Below are 21,119 nucleotides of genomic sequence, written 5' to 3'. Positions count from 1 at the left end.
TTCATTAAGGGCAAAAAAGTAATAATCACCATGCAGTGTTTCATTTCAATCTAAACTAAACACGTGGGTTAATACCCCATTCGTGGAATCACAGAGAAAACATTTAGGCGTACTAAATAAATAACTAAATAAATAAATAAATAAAATAAATAAATAAATAAATACTCACAGTATAGTAATAATCAAATCGAAGACTAATCTTCCTACTGCTCACACTTTTCCTTCTCTCTCAAAACCGATCCTGAAATTCATTTCTTCCACCATGAAAACACTGCTGAATTAGGGTAACTACTCGCTCATCGATCACCTAATTTCTAGATTATTTTCTGCTAAACTGTTAATACTTTATGATTTTTTGATTTTTTTTTCTGCTGATTAACACTGTTGTAGCCTTCAATTATTGTTGATGTTGTTTTTTCATTATGGTTTTGATTTGTTTGGGAAAGTAAATGATGAAGTAGATTGATGAGGTTGAATGAGATTTGAGTTTGAATCCATGCATTTGTTTACTGTTTCTCTAGATTCATTTCTGTTTATGATTTATTATTTTATTTAATAATTTATTTTCGTTGTGATCTTTTGTTGCTCGGAGAAGTTTTTTATTGCTTTTGATTTTTTCTGGTTTTATGAAAGAGATTGGATTGATTCATCTTCAATCATGGTGAGGAAATCTAGTTCATAGAGTGTTGAATTTCTTTACTATTTTGACTAAGTTGACCCTAGTTTTTTTAATGTGTTTGTTTGTTTTGTAACCGGGTATGGTAGAGAGAATGTAAATTGGTCATGGAAGTGGAATCTTGTTTGATGTATAGATGTTTTTCTTCATTGTTTGTTTGTTGCATGTAATTTTTGCTTATCGACTTTTGCTTATGAGCACAAGTTAGAATGCATGTTTTGTAAAAGAGGGAGTGGATTATTGGAATAGCGAAACAAAGGAGATGTTTGAGGGTTTGATTGTTTAAACCTTTGTTTTGTATTTGGCAGCATAGCCTGCCTATATCAAAATGGGAAAATCGGGCGAAACCAGTGGTACAAAACGCAATTCTAAACAAGAGGTGAGTATAAATTTTGAAGACTTTTTGTTTTCTTCTTTTACTTGGCTAATGTTTTTCATACTAGTCACTTTATTGATGTACGATAATTTCAGACTGCAGAGGAAGCTAATGAGCGTCCTGAATGGTTGCCTGATGGCTGGAATATTGAAGTCCGAACCCGAAAAAGTGGTCCGGCTGTGGGATCTGCATATAAGGTGGTTAATAGACTGTTTTGTTTGATATGATTGTTGTTGTTGACCATTAGCGACTTCAATTAGACCAACTTCTTTCCGGTTTCCATGACAGTGTTGTTCTGTTTAGTGCCTATTCTCTTCAATAATTAGTTACATATTGATTATTGTTGTAAATGACAAAGTAAAAGTTACTTCTTTGAAATGTTTTGGATGAAAATGTTATGTATATGTAGACATTATAATGTAACTTACCACTCACCATAAAACTGTTGTCTTGTTTCAGTGCTACGTTGATCCATTGAATATACATAAATTCTACTCCAAACCTGAGGTACTGCGACATCTTGAAACTACAAAGGACAGCAACGGCTCTTCCAAGAAGAAGAAAGGCACTGACAAGCATTCTACAAGCAAGGAGGAGGAGAAATGTATTGACAAACATTCTCCAAACAAAAAGAAGCAGAAGCGCACTAACAGTAACCAACATTCTTTAAGTAAAGAGGAAGAGAAATTCACTAGCATACACTCTCCAAACAATGTTTGTATCTCTATTCTTTTTCAGTTAGTTATTAATGAACTTCACCATCAAATTGGCAGATCCTTTCTTGTTCATTATCATATTCTATGACATCTCATAATAAGAAGTTTATAATTGTGTCTGGCACAAAGCCATAATCACTCTAGAATTTTATGGCGGGTGTTTTCATTTACTGGATTTGTTGTGAAGACAGGATCGCGTCATGAAAATAACTTTCAAGTACACACATAATTATGAAAATGTTATAGATTAAAACATATAAAATGAGAGCTCTTAAAAAAATGGCCATCTCAGCTTAAGGCCTCAAGTTTATGTGCCAGTTTCATTGAAATTTTAGCGTGTTTTATGACTTTTCTTTACTTGGGTTGTGCGCTAGTAGTCCGATAATGCATCTGTAGTTTACGGAAAAATATGAGCAGAAAGTTTGTAAATAACATTTGATAAATTTTGAAGAATTTTTGTTTTCTTCTCTTAATTGGCAAATGTCATTCACACTTGTCACTTTGTTGATGTACAACAATTTCAGACTACAGAGAAAGCTAATGAACGTCCTGAATGGTTGCCTGATGGATGGGATATTCAAGTTCAAACCCGAAAAAGTGGTCCGGCCAAGGGATCTACATATAAGGTGGTTAATAGATTATTTTATTCAGTTGTTTGATATAATTGTTGTTGACCATTTGAAACTTTAATTAGACCAACTTTTTTCCAGTTTTCTGTAGTTAGCTGTTTTTATCATTCCTTCCTTAAATACAAGCTTGTTGTCAGTCAGAAAGCAACCATTTCACTAATGTATATCTGACTGATAGAGACCCAAATATGAGGGATAAGGAAGGAAAGGATTATTATGTAATAAAAAAGTATTTGTGAGGTTATATATGGTAAAGAGAGTGAGTTAGGTACCTTATATGGATTTATAGGCCCAAACTGTCTGGAGGCCCACTTGGAGGGGAAAGTTAGTTACGAGAGAGAGAGAGAGAGAGAGAGAGAGAGAGAGAGAGAGAGAGAGAGAGAGAGAGAGAGAGAGAGAGAGAGTGAGTTGTAATATAGGGTGGAGGATAGAATAGTGAGGTATCTTTTGATCATTGTTCAGTTAGAACCTTAGGGTTGGGCAAATGGGGAATTCCTTCTTCATTTGAGGAGCTTTGCTCTGGGATTATAGGGCTTCAATCTCTGTAATAGTTTCTTTTAATCATTAATAATACTTTTGTTTTATCTCTTAATTTTGGGTTCCTATCAATGGTCCGACCTACCGGATTATCGACGGAGAGCCAGTGTTGGAGGGAGACGGAGGAGTCATACGATTTCGTCAATGAAGGGCTGCCAGAATTTGTGGGTGAAGACCCCATGGGGTGGATCGTTACAGCAGAAAGATTCTTTTATGAGCAGGAAATTTATCCCGCCGACAAGGTGCAGTGGGCATTCATGAGAATGGAAGGGGTATCTATGTTGTGGTTCCAGTCATGGTGTTTGGAGAACCTAGATGCAGATTGGGAAACATTTGCCATAGCTTTGGTGAGCAGATTCGGAAAGAGGAACTATGGTGGCGGTGCTATTGAGGAACAACTAACAGAAGAAGGTGAGGTCATCGCACCTGAGAAGAAGAGAAACGGAGTAGATCCAGAGGGAGAGGGTAATGGGTTTGAAGATCAAACTCTCTATTCTGATTTGAAGTGTGCGATAGAGATTTCGGAGAAGCAATCGCATAACCTTCCACTTTCGCCAAAGCCACTGCTGGTCACTTCACCGAGAACTATTTCCCCCGAGCCGGAACCACCAGTCAAGAATTCGTTCCTCCGTTTACCGCTTCCGAGACCGCCAGACACTGGACCACTCACATCAACACGTTCACGGCCGGTCCCACCATCAAAACCGCCAGATGCGTCACCATTGATTGGAGATCCGCAGGCGACTGTCCCTCCTCAACCAGAACCGTCGTGGACCACCTTAGGTGTGGTTGTCGGAGAGCCACATATAGCACATAAGTCGGTTGCAGCTACACCTCCGTCGGACGTTAAGGTTGAGCCTCCAGACTTTGGGCAACCTGTTAAAGGACTTCCACGGCGAGCTATGGTTTTTCCACCGCCACCAAAACCACAGGACACGATGGGGAACAATCGAATCTCAACGGCGTCGTATGATACTAAACAGGGACGTCTCGTTGTTGTTGGGAAGATGCTAGAGAAAATAGGGGCAAAATGGACAATCTCTAATATGGGTGTGATTTTAGACCAAATGGGTCAAGGTCAAATTAATGTTAGTTTATTGGATAAGGCTTCTAGAAGTTGGAGTGGATTTAATGAGGTGGGCCTGTTGTTAATTTTGGGTATAATGGGTCAGACCCAAATCACTAAAGTGAGTGCAGTATGGGTAAACTATGTGGTGGATTTATTAACTCTGCAACCAATTGGCAAAGCCCAAAATGACTATAGTTTGTTGAGGGAAGTTTTTAACACTTGGGCTAGAATATATGATCTACAAGAAGTAGCCCCAAAAGAGAGAGGTAAAGGGACGCAAAGCTTGATTACTATGTGGGTCAAACAGATTCACCACGTGACTATTAAAGGAAATTGCTCTATTACTACTTTTGGGGGAGTCACGTGTGATGTGCGAAGATTGCAACATAAGCAGCGGCGTCATATTTGTTGCTCGACCAGGTTCCCACCGCCACCGGCAAAGCCGCCAGATACGGGGCCACCAACCCTTCCAAACTCTGGGGAGTCCCAGTTAAATTTTCATCAACAAGAGAGGTATGTGGAAGCTTTTGACTACTTAGTAAAAATGCAATATGATGACTCACCTGTGTTACTAAATGAAAATGTGACACATGGATGTGTTGTGAAGATTTGTGTTGATGTTTTTAAATGCTTTAAGAGTATGAGGTTGCTGGTGCCACTGTGTTTAAGATATTTTGTTGATAGAAATGATTTGTGTGCAACTGCTTTGGTTGGGCCGTTTATGCACATCGAGCATGTTTCTTGGACACACTGTTTCTTTGCTCAAATTTTTGCAAAACTAGATGATCTTGCATTTTGGAAGGCACTGATGGAGACCGAGTCTGCTTTTGGAATGATTTTTTGGCATTCATTAATTGTGATTAAGCATTGGGACCCAGGGGAATCCATTCCTATTGAGGTTAGTGTTCATGAATGTTGTGGGATTCATTTCCCCACATTATACAGTCAGCTGAATTTGGTTTTTGATAGAGGAAAGACTTGGATAATTCGAATTGATGCTAGATACCACAAGTTGGACACTACAACAGGACCATCACAAGTAAGCAAGCAAATGTTAATTCTTGAGCTAATAATCCACATCTGTACCTTTCAACAAAAGAACTGCAATTGGAGTATAGAAAATGATATTTGGTCTTCAAGCATGTTGGTGCAGCTGCTGCTCAGTTTCAGCATCCGAGACATGTCAGCTCCTATTTGGTTCCAAATCAAATTTATGTTTCTTATTTACAGGGGGAGTTTTCCTACAGTGGTTGTGATTGATGACATGTTAAATCCTCTACATTGGGAAGAAAATGACTACAAATGTAAAATTGTTTATCTGGCTTGGTTGTTTGGAAGTAGCTTCTCTAGCTTCAAGCAATGGGATCCTGGGGACAAGGATTTAATTCTTAACTACTATTGCACCAAGAGGGTTCTTATGCAAATTGTTGCAAGGGCTGTTTTACTTGTGATCACATTTCTTGGGATGGAAAAGGGCTATGCTACCTCTAACGCTATGATGTTTGCAACTACAACATTAAATTCATCAACAATGGGAAGACTATGGGACACAGAGAAATTCAATGCTTTTAGGACTAGAGTTGATTATCAATACTGCTTGAGAAATCCTCTTTCAATCTATGATTTGCTTAATTTTGTATATGACAGAGGGAAGATTTGGCTCAAAAGCATTTGGGTGCTGCTTATGTTGGTATATGATAGAGGGAAGTTTTGGTCCTCAAGCATTTGGATCCAATTGATGTATGGCCTCAGCGTCTTCAATGGCTTGATTCCTATGTGTTCCTCAAGAGAACTGAAGGGTCTCCTAGCAGCAAGAAGAGTAATTGACACTCCCAACCTTGAGGACAAGGTTGTTTTGAAGGGGGGAGTATTGATAGAGACCCAAATATGAGGGATAAGGAAGGAAAGGATTATTATGTAATAAAAAAGTATTTGTGAGGTTATATATGGTAAAGAGAGTGAGTTAGGTACCTTATATGGATTTATAGGCCCAAACTGTCTGGAGGCCCACTTGGAGGGGAAAGTTAGTTACGAGAGAGAGAGAGAGAGAGAGAGAGAGAGAGAGAGAGAGAGAGAGAGAGAGAGAGAGAGAGAGAGAGAGAGAGAGAGAGAGAGTGAGTTGTAATATAGGGTGGAGGATAGAATAGTGAGGTATCTTTTGATCATTGTTCAGTTAGAACCTTAGGGTTGGGCAAATGGGGAATTCCTTCTTCATTTGAGGAGCTTTGCTCTGGGATTATAGGGCTTCAATCTCTGTAATAGTTTCTTTTAATCATTAATAATACTTTTGTTTTATCTCTTAATTTTGGGTTCCTATCACTGACCTTTTAAATCTACAGTTTTTAAGTTTTTGGCCTTGAATCATGACTAAATTTTGTGTACAGTTGTCTGTAGAAAACTTCTATTATGGAAATCTAAAATTTTATTCATAATAATGTTCCCGACTGTACCTTATAGTAGTGTACTGTTATTAATTGTATTTTGTTCTTCCCATGTGTATGGCTTGGGAGCAGTTGTCCAAAATGGGTGAGCTAGATTTTGGGCCATATCTTTGAGACCCTGCTCACATTAGTTTGCAATGTTTGTATTCAATGATAGAAGCTACACTCCTCAATAGATGTGAACATGTGATATTTACTACTTGGTGATTTTTTTTCTCTTGATTTAATGTTGGACCAACTCTTCATGCTTATTAATTACTACATGATAGTTTTGTGCTGTTTAGTACTTATTGTCTTCAATAATCAGTTACATGCTGGTTATTGTTGAAAAGAGCAAAGTAAAAGTCACTCTTTAAGTTTTTTGGATGAGAATGTTATGTATTTGTGAGCATTATAATGTAACTTACCACTCACAATAAAACTGTTGTCTTGTTTCAGTGCTTCATTGATCCATTGAATACGCATAAATTCTACTCCAAACCCGAGGTACTACGACATCTTGAAACTACAAAGGCCAGCAACTGCTCTTCAAAGAAGAAGAAAGGCACTAGCAAGCATTCTCCAAGCAAGGAGGAGGAGAAATGCACTGACAAACATTCTCCAAACAAGGAGGAGAAATGCATTGACAAGCATTCTCTAAACAAAGAGAAGCAGAAACGCACTAACAATAACCAACATTCTCCAAGTGAAGAGGAAGAGAAATGTATTGACATGCATTCTCCAAGCAAGGAGGAAGAAGAATACATCAACATGGATTCTGGAAGCAAGGACGGAGAGAGATTCACTAGCATGCACTCTCCAAACAATGTTTGTACATTTATCATTTTTCAGTTAGTTATTAATGAACTTCACCATCAACTAGGCAGATCCTTTCTTATCATTGTTCATTATCATATTCTATGACATCTCATAATTAGAAGTTTATAATTGTGTCTGGCACGGAGCCATAATCACCTTGCAATTTAATGACAGGCATTTTGTTTACTGGATTTGTTGTGAAGAAAGGATCACGTCATGAAAATAACTTGCTTAGTACAAACATAATTACAAAAGTGTTATAGGTTAAAACATTAAGGCGACCTCCCATAAAATGCCGTCCTTAAAGAAAATGGCCATCAGCTTAAGGCCTCCCATTTATGTGCTCGTGTCACTGAAATTTTAGCATGTATGGTGATTTTTGTTTACTTTGGTTGTGCGCTATTTGTGCAATTCTAATGCATCTGTATTTTTATGGAAAAAATGAGCAGAAAGTTTGTATATAACATTTGATAGATTTCATATATTGATTGTTGTAAATGATCCTTTAACTATTATTAGAAGTTGCTGGTTGTCTTCATAAGTTTGTTTTCAAGTATGTAATTTTTGTAGTTTTGCTATACTCTAGGTTGCGGGCGAGAAGTCCGCTGAAGAGGATCTACCCCCAGGATGGATTAAAGAAGCAAAGATTAGGAAGAACAGAAATGGCATAAGGAAAGATTGGGTATGAAATTTCTTTTTATTTTTGCTGAAGTTCATGATTTACTGTCCTCTTTCTTCTAAAAAGGAGGTCTTTATTGAGAAATTAAATAAAATGGATATTTACCTAATATAGTGTGAGTTGCAAATGACGTGTGGTTTATAGTATCATCTGTTATAGTTACAATTTTATAAAGTTTTGATGCTTAAACAAATTATGATCGGATTGCACTTCCAACAGTTATATATTGATCCAGCGAGTGGATATGTATTCTATTCCAAGAAGGATGTACTGCGTTATATTGAATCTGGAGATATAAACAAATGTGCTATTAAACCAAGTAGAAGACAAAATCAAGATGAAGACAACTCAACTGTAAGACTTCTTTGTATATCTCTTTATTGCTGCATTTATCAAGTCATATTAGTTATGAATTTATAACTCCAACTGTTGAAAGATTGACAAATTTGCACCAGGGTCTTTTATCGTTCTCCCTCCATTCCCTAATACTTGCGGTTTTTAAAAAAAATTTGCGTTCCTTTTAACTTGTCATTTTGATAGTTTAAGGTTACATTTTGACAATTATACCCTTATCTCTCGTTAATCATCTTTCACATTTTCCATAAAATGATAATTTAATGACACATGGTGGCCGTAAATATAAATTTAAAGGGCACTGAATTATCTTCTCTCTAGTACATGAGCACAACACGGGCACATGAGTAGTTAAGTTATAAAGGGGGAGGAGTCTATGGCTAAACATGAAAAAAAATTGGGAGTGCTACTTTAATCCAAAAGAATTTATAATCACCTATACTATCACTCATGCATAATGATTCCGGAAAAAACAATTCAAGTTAGGATTATATACCAGTATTTATAGTTCGCAATTGGCTGTTGGAAAAAGTTAAGGGGGCAGATTATTTTTATTGAAAAACTCACTTTTTTTTTGGGATTTTAATGAGGATATATGTTAAATTGATGAAGTGGAGAAGTGAAAGAGGAGGGTATATAATAGGAACAATTTTATCAAACAGGCTAATCCTTGGTAACCCAATGTCCAAAAATGACAAGTATTAAGAAACACAGGAAGTAGTTTTTTTGTATCAATTTAGTCCTTTATTTTTTATTTTCACTAGCCATGTTAGTTATTTATGTTGAAAACGTATACACTGTTGGACCAACCTTCATTTCCCATCCACTTTTGGTTCATATTTGTGTACATGACAACAAAGAGACCACAATCTTATATAAAACTAAAAAAGATCATGTTATATTGATGTTACTTTGATGGTTTTGGGGTTGTAGCTATTATTTTCATTCAACTTGGATGTTATTTTGATGGATTGAAATGTAATTTACTTATATGAATGTTCAAGTAAGACTTTTGGTAACAAACATGGAATGTCATGAGATTCAATCCAATTTCGTTGAGGTTTTTAAACAAATAAGGCCAACAACTTACATGAAGAATTGACCAACTTAACATGAAAAAAAAGATAAAAGAACTACAATGATATAAAAAATTAAGATAAAGGACCTCTGATGCAATTTAGTCTGAAAAATCTAGGGATTCTTCAGTTACACCGGACTTGAGACTAAAATTCAAGGATGATATGAATCTTTTTTTATTAAGATATGCCAAACTGAATAATATGCTTTACAGATTTTCATTGGTATTAGTTAACTCAAACACAAGCATGCTATATAATGTGGATCTTCTGATCAATAATGTTCCATGCTTGCATTTTAGAATTACAACTGTGAATAATTTCATTTTTCTTGTTATGCTTCTGTTCAAATTAGCCAACACCTGCTGCCAAAAGACAGAAACCCAAGCAGTCTACACCAAGGCAGAAGATTTCTGCCGGTAAGAAAACTCATAAATGAAATATATTTTAGTGACTGGTTAATTTCTTCGAGCTCAACCAACTTAGGGATGAAGAATATGCCATTTATACTTAATACTCACTTCTATGTATTTCAATTTTTTATTGCAGTCAAAGAACCAGCTGAAAGCTTAGAATTGCCAGATGTTAACAACTTAATGAAAGGGCAAGACGTGAATGTGTCATCTGGAAGGACAGTTGCTCCAGATACCTCAGGTGAATCCTTGAAAGTCGGCCATCGGGGTTCACGGCGACTGGCTGGGGCTGATCCTGTTAAGTTGGCTGACAATGTGATCAATAATCAGACTCCTATAGTTCCAAAAAGAAACTTAAGAAAAAACAGAACCACTCTAGCTGCTGACATGGAAAATAAATCATCTCAGCATCTCAATGGTGTCCCAGAAATTGAGCAACCAAAGGCAATGAATTTGAGAACCACTCTTTCTGAAGATAATAAGCCTGAATCTCGGACCAACTCAAACAAATTTAGTAAGAAGAAAGAGCCCCACATTCCTTGTCGGGCTTCAAAACGATTGGCTGGATCTGAAAGCAAAAGGTCTAAAGAAGTCACAGCTGAATTGCAGCAAGGTGAGGGTGGGCCAGATCATTCACCATTAAATGGAGAGTCACGAAATAAAAGAAGAAAATCTCCTTTAGTCCTACCTGTTGCAGACAATCAACTGGAAACACTTGAAGTGGATGACGAGAAATCAGAACCTCAGCTGTCCTTTGCATTCCACTACTCTTGGTCTGATCCATGCTTGGATTATGCAATCAATACCCTCACGGGTGTGTTACCACCAGTTGATAATTCTGTTGATAATGGACCTGTGTTACCACCAGTTGATAATTCTGTTGATAATGGACCGTGTACAGCCCCTGAAACTGATATTCAAAAACCTACGTTTGACACTGGCACGGGAAGAAGCAAGGACAGTCAAAACAATTCAGTTGATAATGGATCCACTACAGTACATGAAACTGATATTCAAAATCAAAACAATTCAGTTGACAATGGACCCACTACTGTACATGAAACTGATATTCAAAATCAAAACAATTCAGTTGATAATGGACCTAACACTGTACATGAAACTGATATTCAAAAAACATTGATTGACAACGTTACCGGAGGAAGCAAGGATAGTCAAAGCAATAATGTTACAAGAGGCAGGGACAAAAATGCATCAGTGCAGTCAAACAAATCCAAAAGAAAGAAAGAGGTCAAAGTCCCCCCTATGCGGTTGTCAAAGCGACTTGCTGGCATTGAACCCGAGGCCAAACCTTCTGATAAAGCTCTTGAATATTCAAGTAAAAAATCAAGCAAAGAAGAATCCGCTGCAACTGTACTTTTAACTAATGTAGCATCAGACCATCTCCATGCTGGGGAAGAAGCCAAGCTTACTCGTCATGCATCTGACAGTTTGAAAACAGAAATGCTAGAAAAATCATCAAGAAAGAGTGGTAAATCATCTGATGACCAAACTGTTCACAAGGAACAACAATTGGAGAAAGCTGAAGCTGAAAATATTAGTGATGATAGATCAAAGCCAGAGCCCACCTTGCCGTTCAGTGAATCTTGGTCAGACCCATGCCTAGAATTTGCATTCAAGACTCTTACTGGTGCTTTGCCTGATGATTCTGCTGCAGAAATTTTTAAAGTACCGTCTCCTGGTGTTGGTGACGGGGCAAATAATGAGTTGCATGGGAGAGTAACAACCAGCATTAATGGAAAAATTCATGACAATCCAAACCCATCCCCAACCAAGAAAGAGCATAATATGGCTGGCCAGTCTTCAAAGCCACTGCTCGGGCAACCAGAGTTGATGACTAGCTCCACATCTGTCAAAAATATGGATGGAGAGTCTTCAGAGCTTCTGCCTAGGCAACCTGAGTTGAGGACTAGCTCCACATCTGACAAAAATGTGCCTAAGTTTACCAACGGAGAATTTCAGAGTCATGAAGGCAACATAATAAGGAATTTGGAACCTGTGTTGATGACTACCACCGGAGAATCTCATAGTTATGAAAGTGAAATGATAAGGAATTTGTTTGGAGAACCTCCATTTGTTGAAGCTGAAAACACGACCCAACTTCTGGATCATTCTAGAACCAATGCATACTCGCAAATACAAGAAGAGCCATTAAAGAAAAATGACCAGGTTGCTGAGCCATTAAAGAAAAATGACCAGGTGGCTGAGGGTGAATTTGGTACATTGGATCAACCACCGGGTTTTGAAACTGAGCCATTAAAGAAAAATGACCAGGTGGCTGAGGGTGAATTTGGTACATTGGATCAACCACCGGGTTTTGAAACTGAGCCATTAAAGAAAAATGACCAGGTGGCTGAGGGTGAATTTGGTACATTGGATAAACCACCGGGTTTTGAAACTCAAACCTTAAACCATAACAATACTGAATTACAGTTCTGCGAGTCTTTTATGAATACTTGGTCAGACCCATGCCTAGAATTTGCATTTAAGACCCTTACAGGTGTGCTTCCAGTAGAAGAAAATTTAGGAACTCAAGGAGGTAACCAGGAACCTTCCAACTGTCATACTGGAAGAGACGGTATATCAACGTTGCCAGATTTTGGATCTTCCAGTTTTTCACAAAGTGATTTCTCATTTCACTTTGATACAGGAGTTAAGTCCACGCCAGGGCAACCAGGGCAGCAATCATCAGTGAGCTCTTCATTCTCATCTCCGAGCTTGCAAAGTTGTCCCGGAGTTGATCCACAACAACAATATTCCCAGTTCAATAATAATTTTCAGAGAAGATAAACTCTTATTTTTGTTGCTGGTTTCGGGATATAATCTCTGACTGTACTTTAATAGGTTACCAAATCCTTTTGTTGTAAACTATGTTATCCTTTACTGTGTTATCTAACAACTGTAGTATTATGCATGTATATCCAATGTTATTATATGGTTCAAGGTAGTATTATCCTCACATGGAGGTGATGTTATGAAAGAAGCTTCAGGTCATGCTTTCCAGAAATGACTATATCATATCATTTAAATGTTTTATTATGACTACTATTTGCATGGCTCCCAAAAAAACATTATATAATTTAAGTTTTAATATGTTTTAATAGAGTATTTCTTCTAATTATCTGGTGTTTTTTTTGGATGAAATTATCCGGTGTTTTTAGTAACAGAATAATGTGGCCATGGGGTGTTTATGATTTACAAACTGAATTACATTCCGTTTTGAAAAACTACTTTAACATAAAACCAGATAACTGTTAAAAGCAGTATTAATTTGGTGTAGAATCCGATTGCATTTATAATGAAAATTTCTTTATCCATCTCCCTATGGGGGTCACTCCCAGCGAAAACCCCACTTTACCCCTGCTTCGGAAATGCATTTTCGAAGTATTTTTTTTTAAATTCTCAGACTTCGGAAGTGCATCTCTGAAAACACCAAATGGGGGGTGTTTTCGGAGATGCACTTCCGAAAACACCTTTTTTCAGAAGCCACACAGCTTGACATGCAGCTACAGCGTCTGCGTTGTACTCAGCTTCACAGGTTGATAGAGCAACAACAGCTTGCTTCTTGGAACTCCAAGAAATGGGACCTTCCAGAAACATAAACAAATATCCAGAAGTACTCCTTCTATCAACTCTGTCTCCACACCAATCAGAGTCAGAATAACTCAATAATTCTGATTCTTCCTTTCTCCCAGAAGGAAACAATATGCCAAACTTCAGAGTTCCCTTGACATACTTCAAGATTCTGACAGCAGCTTGGTAATGAGACCACTTAGGTTTACTCATGAACCTACTAACCAATCCAACTGCATAGCATATATCAGGCCTGGTATTACACAAATACCTCAGAGAACCCACCAGCTGTTTGAAGATCGTAGCATCAACATCTTCACCTTCAGAGTCAGAGTCCAACTTCTGATTCGTTTCTGACGGTGTAACAGCAGCTTTGCAATTCTCCAGCTTGAATTTCTTCAGAAGTTCTAACTCATACTTCAGTTGATGCAGAATGATATCATCTTCTGAGTACAGAATCTCCATCCCTAGAAAATATGACATTTTCCCAAAGTCTGTAATCTCAAACTCATCCATCAGTACCTTCTTGAACTTCATCAGATCTTCTGGACAACTCCCTGTAAGCAATATGTCATCAACATACAGACACAACATAATCATATTACTTCCAGAATGTTGCACATAAACTCCATATTCCATCTCACACTTCTGAAACCGTTGCTTCTTGAAAAATGAATCAATTTTCAAATTCCAAGCTCTGGGTGCTTGCTTCAATCCATACATAGCTTTATGTAATTTGTACACCATCCCTTCCCGATTCTTTTTCACAAAGCTAGGGGGTTGTGACACGTATACCTCCTCTTGTAATGGACCGTTCAAAAATGCAGACTTTACATCCAGATGCAACAAGGACCAACCTCTGTTTGCAGCTAAAGCAATCACCAGTCTGATTGTTTCATGTCTAGCTACAGGAGCAAACACCTCAAAGTAATCTAGCCCAGGTTTATGAAGAAAACCTCTTGCCACTAGCCTCGCTTTGTGTTTACCAACTGATCCATCTGGCTTCAGCTTTACCTTGAAAACCCATCTGACGTTGATGGTTTCTTCTTCTTTGGAAGTTCTGTCAGCTTCCAAGTCTTGTTTCTTTCTATAGCCTCAAGTTCTTCTTTCATGGCATTCAGGCAGACTTTCTTCTTGAGCGCTTCTTCAATACCTACTGGTTCAGAATCTACTAACATGGCACACTGAATGACCTCTCCTTATGAGTCAACATTTGTGTCTTGCGACATGTCATAATCTGCAAACCTTCTAGGTATAGTTCTGACTCTTTGTGGTCGCTGAGTTACTTCAGAGTCACCACCTTCATAATCATCTCCAGAAGCTTGTCCTCCAGACCCTACGTCTTCAGATTTTTCTCTTCCAGAATCATGACTACCACCAGACTCTGGATCATCATCAGAATTTGGATCAGAATCAGATTCACCATCTGACTCATCTTCAGAAGATTCCTCATCTTCTGACTTTCTTCAAAAGTTATCTCTACATCAGAAGTTGGTTGAGACTCTCTCCAATCCCAAACTTCTGATTCTTTCACAATGACGTCTCTGCTGACTTCAACTCTATTAGTTTTTGGACAATAGAGCTTGTACGCACCTGTACTATGGTACCCCACCAATAACATCACTTTCCTTCTAGCTTCTGGAACGTGTTTGTAACACACAGAACCAAAAACCTTCAGATGACTAACACTCTGCTTCTCCTTAGTCCACTTCTCTAAAGGAACAATTTCCTTCAGCCTCTTTGTTGGACACCTGTTGAGCACATATGCTGCAGTAGCAACAGCTTCTCCCCATAGATTATGAGGAAACTTCTTCTCTTTTAGCATACTTCTCGTCATATCAAGCAAAGTACGGTTTCTACGTTCAGCAAGACCATTGTGTTGAGGAGTATAAGGAGCAGTAACCTCATGCTCAATTCCATTATCATCACAGAATTTCTGGAATTCTGTAGAGTTATACTCACCTCTACCATCCGTTCTGAGAATCTTTATCTTCTGACCACTCTGCTTCTCAGCCTTCACCTTGAACTTCTGGAATTCTGTGAACACCTCAGTCTTAAACTTGATAAGTGTTACCCACGTCATTCTTGTGAACTTATCCACAAAAGACACAAAATACCTATTTCCTCCAAGTGAAGGTTCTGTAAATGGTCCACACACATTAAAGTGCACTACTCCCAGAGCATGCTTTGCTCTTGGAGCAACTTTTGATACAAATGGCAATCTGGATTGTTTGCCTTTCATGCATACCTCACATGACTTCTCAAGCTTCACAATCTTAGGAATGCCACGTACAAGCTTCTTAGAACTTAGATGCCCCAGGCTTCTATAGTTCAAGTGCCCTAACCTCTTGTGCCACAACTTACTATCACCTTCTGAGCCTTCAGCACTCAGACACTCTGTTTCAGCTGTTTCTACATTCACCTTGAATGTTCTGTTGCTTCCCTGTTCAGATTGCATAATCAACTTCTGATTGGAATCATACGACTTCAAGAGGTTGTTCTTCATAACAACTGAGAAACCTTTTTCAATGAGCTGACCCACACTCATCAGATTGCTTTTGATTCCAGGAACATACCAAACGTCTTTGATCAGAACATTCTTCCCATTCTTCACTTTGACTTTGACATTCCCATACCTTCTGCATAAAGATACTTATCATCAGCACATCTGATTTTTGTCCTCCTTTCAGTGTCAAAATCTATCAGCCATTGTTTGTTTCCAGTCAAGTGATTTGAACACCCAGTGTCCATATACCACCACTCTGACGAACATCTTTCGTCAGGCTCTGAAGCCATCAATAGCACAGGTTCATCATCTGAACCTCATCTCGCTATATTTGCTTCTTCTGATCTCCTTCCTTTGTTTGCCAAACAGTCTCTAGCAAAATGGCCAAACTGTTTGCAACAGTAACATTGAACATTCTTCTTATCCTTTCCCTTCTGATATCTCTTTTCATCAGAAGTTGAGGCTTCCTTCTAGAATCTATCACCACGTCTATGCTTCTGGTCCTTCTTGACAAAAGAAGCCTTCAGAGCTTGCTCAACTTCTCTCTCTCAGAAGTTCTCTCAGTCAGACACAACTCTTGTGCTTCTAAACTGCTTTGCAACTCTTCTATTCTCATGGTTTCCAGATCTTTAGAATGTTCAATAGATAGAACAATATAATCAAATTGAGGAGTAAGTGACCTCAATATCTTCTCTATGATTACTTGTTCAGAAAGGGTTTCTCCACAAGCCTTCATCTCATTAGTGATCAAAATCACTCTAGAGATATACTCAGAGACTTTCTCATTGTTCTTCATGTTGAGATTCTCATATTGCTTTCTCAGGGATTGAAGCTTCACCTTCTTCACTGATACGTCACCACCGTAACACCTGACCAGTATATCCCACGCCCCCTTTGACGTCATAGAATCATCAATCTTCTCAAACACATTCACATCCACACACTGATGGATGAAGAACAACGCCTTTTGATCTCTCTTCTTCGTTTCTCTCTACACTTCTCTTTGTTCTTCCGTTGCATTCGCTGCAACTGGAACATATCCTCCGGTGACAAGATCTAGAACATCTTGAGCACCAAATAATACACGCATTTGAATCATCCATCTATTCCAGTTTTCACCATCAAGAACTGGAAGTTTGGTATTCAAGTTGCTTCCACTCATCTTTAAACTTGTGCAGACAAAAACAGATTTCACTCACACTCACACAGTGTTTCCCAACCCACAAACAACCAAGAAAAATGTGATTCAACACAACTTTGTTTCCCTGAAACAAAATCAATCACACAGTCACACAAACTCACGTTCACTTGTATTTCCCTGTGTTTGGAACCGGAGCTCTGATACCAATTGTTGGTGCACAATGAATAAAGATGATGACAAAGAGAATAACGACGCAAAGATTAATGAGAGAATAATATTGTATATTCTGCTTGCGTTGTTAATAAATGATAGCTACTACAAGGCTATTTATACAAAAGAAAATTGCCACCTAAGCCCTAACAGACTAAACTTAGTGAACAAGTTTAAGGTACAAACAGTACAGTACTACAAAATACTAAAGTACCCTTACTACTAAACAGCTAAGCTAATGGGACTCAGAAGGTAACATCATCTAGTCAACACTATCTTCTGAGTAACCATCAGAAGATCAGCCCACATCAGAACTTCTGATGTTCATCTTCTGAATATTGAATTACTCTTCAATATATATATATATATATATATATATATATATATATATATATATATATATATATATATATATATATATATATATATATATAAGTCTTACTTCTACACACTACAATATGAGAGTTGGATGGAATTTACTTTAAATAATCAAGAATTGGCTAAACCAGGATTGTGTTTGTTTTTTTTAGCAGAACTCGTTGGCATTTGTTATTACATTAGGATTATAATGACTACTTACCACCCCAATATTTTTAGAATTTCCAAGTTGCCCATGGACATATTTTCATATTCGTAGTTCATTCAAAATTTTCGATAACAGACTAAAATTCCGATAGTTCATTTTTAAATATTTGGTGTGAATTTTTTATTTATTTTTTTGAAAAATATTTAACATATAGAAAATTTTGATAAATCTGGTATTTGCCTTATTTTTCAATTTTTTTTAAAATTTCGATAGTTCATATTTAATAAAAAACAAACAAAAATTTAACACTACAAAAAATTTCAATAAGTGTTTAGTTTATTGAAAATTTTAAACTTTTTTTGATATTTTTTCAAATTTTTACTGAAAATGAGTGATTTTGTACCAAATTTTTTGATATATCTTCGCAAAATCAGGTAAATGCAATAAAAAATCATAAAAGATTTAGTAAGAACATAAAGATAATAGCAGTAACTATGGGGTATCATGTATAATTGAGGGCGTGGGAGGTTAAATAGTCGATTATAATCCCATAGTCTGTTTTGTTTCATTGGGCCTAGACCCTCTTGTATTAAAAAATATGAAATAAAAAAGAATATTTAAAATTAGGTTTTATTTTATTTTTTTCATTAACTCTCTGGCTCATTAAGGGAATTAGGAATATGAGTTCATATTAAAGCATAGCTCTATTGATCAAGTGTCCAAAACATTTTCAAAAAAAGTTTATTAGAAAGGTAAATATAGTGACCTTCATTTAAATTAAGATTCGCACATAAAATATTCTTTTAATTAATTTTCACACATAGGTACGGCACAAAATGTTGAATTATATAATATATCCTAAGAATTCATAAAGTTAAATAGAGCTTTAATTATGTGACCACAGCTAAGGTTGATATGTAATATAGACATGGTGTGAAAATTATAGTCACTTTTATAGTTTTAGATCATAGGAGTAATACATAAATTTAATTTAGATACCAAGCTAAAACTCTAAATTGTAATTAACTTACATGTATAGGATCCAGCTAGAATGTTGAACAAATCATCCGAACAGTAATAAAATAGAAGAAAATTCAACAGAATTTTATATATGTCATCAAAGTTAAGGTTATTATATAGACATCACGTGTAAACGAAAAAAAGAAAAGAAATTATAGTACTAGAATAATTAATAAAATATACAATTTAAAAAAATATAAATGAGATAAGTCTTATAAAAAAAATTATATTCGTAGATGAAGAGTGTGTTATACACGTGATAATAGTATAATTAATTTATAAATATAGATACGGACTAAAATGTTGAATAAGATATCTGAATGATAACTAAAATTTCGTAATTTTTATTTTTCATCAAAGCTAAGTTGAGATATAGACATGACTTAACTGTATTGAAAGGAGAAATTATTTTTATTAATTTTTCATCAAACAAAAAATGAAGGTATCCCTAGGCTTAGGCTCTTCTCCTAAGGGGTTTTGATTTGGTCCCCTGTATTTTTTGTAATTCTCCTTTCCTTTTGATTTATTGAATTTTCAGTTTATTAAAAAAAAATAGTAGTACTTAAATTAAATTTAGAGATAAAACTAAAACTCAGTATTTTGTAATTAACTTAAGCGTATAGCGAATAGCTAGACTATTGAATAAAGTATATGTAGGAACAATAAATAGAAGAAAAATCAACTGAGCTTTATTTTTGTCATCAAAACTAAGGTTGACATATAGGCATGATGTGTAGATCTGTAAATAGATTACAATAAAGTTAAATTTATGTTTATGATATCCAAGATTCAATTTTTTGATAGTTCGTGGTGGTGCATCGTTGCGCATGGTTAGTTAGCCCCAACATTTTTTAATATGATATTAAGAGTCTCGTTTAAAATTCGATGGATCATCTGCTATCACATACCAATTATTTCCACGCTTCGGATGTCTAATCCTGGGTGTGGAGGAGTGTGTTAAGAGTCCCATAATGCATGACATGAACATGTCCTTATACGTGGGTACAATCATCACCCTATAAGCCAGTTTTGTTGAGTTGAGTTAGGCTCAACCACATTTCTTATTGTTCATTTTGATTGACCGCATTAGGTAAAACAATATGAGTAGTACAAGATATATTTCGGTGAAGATGCATCATGACGGACAAGATGTTCCAGCATGAGGGGCAATATCTGGCCTCAATATATTAGCTAGATTTCGTGAGTAAATTTGAGCTTGATTGTGTTTGTTTTTAAGAAGATTGTTTTTGAAAGAAGTTTGTTAATCCAAATCAGTTTGGAAATAGATTTTATTAAATCCATAAAGGTTGAAGATGACTTATTTGGATATGGTTTAATTATAGAGATTGAGATTTGGTTTAAATAAGAAGATTTGGTTCGATTGGATTTGCATTGAAAGAAAATTTATTTGAATATGGCTTAAAGGAAGATTTGTTTCAGATTTAGTTTAATCAAGATTGTGTTGATATTGGATATCAAAATATATTAATTGAAGATTCATTCCATGAAGAGATTTATTTTGAATTTGCACTTAATGAGAAAATCTTCAATCTTTCTTAATGATGATTTAAAGAGTGATTCAATTTTTGCAAGAGATTTATTCTGGACCCTTTGCGTGAGAAATTTGAATTATATTTTATATCAAGTAAAGATTTTATTTTATTTGTTCAAGATTCATAAAATTTTGTTACATGGACAAATGTCATGTCAAATGTTCCAGCATTCTGTGAGACATCTGTCTTGGTCTGTTACTTGGTGAGCAAGATAAATTAAAGTATATCTTGTCCTTTTAAAAATTTATTTCTTTTTCTGTTATATCAGAGATATAAGTGTGCTAGCTTGAGTTTGGATTTTGAAAAGATCTTATTTTAGCAAGATTGCATGTGGAATGCTTAATTTGTAATAAAGATTTGATTGATCATGTTTGTTTTTGTAGGATGTGATCTGAATCAAATACAACAAGAATAGTCAAGAAATTCAAATTTATTCAAGGTGATCAATCAAGATCGAAAATCATCATTGTTGAAGATTAATCACATGTACTTTTTAAAAGTCCAGCCAAAATGCATGATGGGCTTTTGGAGCTCGATTTTTTTGGCTATATAAAGACTTGATCTCCTTTGTGAAGACTCCAACCTCAAAAGAAAATATCTACTCATTAGGAGAATTATGTTTTAGTTGAGTCTTATTTTTGTAGGTTGTAATACTTTGTTCCTAGATACTAATTATGTAAGCTTGAGAACAAAGTATTTGTGAGTGTTTGATTGTTCCATATTTTCAATCATAGTACACTTGGGAGAGTTCTTGAGAGAGTGAGAGAGGTCACTTATTCAGGGGGAGCCTAAATAAAGCTTCATAGGT

General features: G+C 36.2%; 1 protein-coding gene across 2 annotated transcripts; it reads left to right on the top strand.

The window, feature by feature from the left end:
• Nucleotides 1-146: 146 nt before the first annotated feature.
• On the top strand, nt 147-12,776 carry LOC131603604 (uncharacterized). Of its 2 annotated transcripts, XM_058875988.1 has the most exons (11): nt 147-284; nt 985-1,055; nt 1,148-1,249; nt 1,512-1,766; nt 2,293-2,394; nt 6,883-7,251; nt 7,829-7,924; nt 8,141-8,275; nt 9,707-9,770; nt 9,901-11,951; nt 11,982-12,776. In XM_058875988.1, the coding sequence occupies exons 2-11, from the start codon at nt 1,005-1,007 to the stop codon at nt 12,570-12,572; spliced, it is 3,816 nt and encodes a 1,271-aa protein (XP_058731971.1). In that variant the 5' UTR covers nt 147-284; nt 985-1,004; the 3' UTR covers nt 12,573-12,776. The 2 variants fall into 2 exon arrangements, with proteins under 2 accessions (XP_058731971.1, XP_058731970.1); XM_058875987.1 differs by having other exon boundaries at nt 9,901-12,776.
• Nucleotides 12,777-21,119: the final 8,343 nt, after the last annotated feature.

The sequence above is a fragment of the Vicia villosa genome, linkage group LG5, assembly GCF_029867415.1.
Source record: "Vicia villosa cultivar HV-30 ecotype Madison, WI linkage group LG5, Vvil1.0, whole genome shotgun sequence".
Lineage (NCBI taxonomy): Eukaryota > Viridiplantae > Streptophyta > Magnoliopsida > Fabales > Fabaceae > Vicia > Vicia villosa.
The sequence above is the reverse complement of the archived record's forward strand: the minus strand, read 5'-3'. Positions and strand labels throughout refer to the sequence as shown.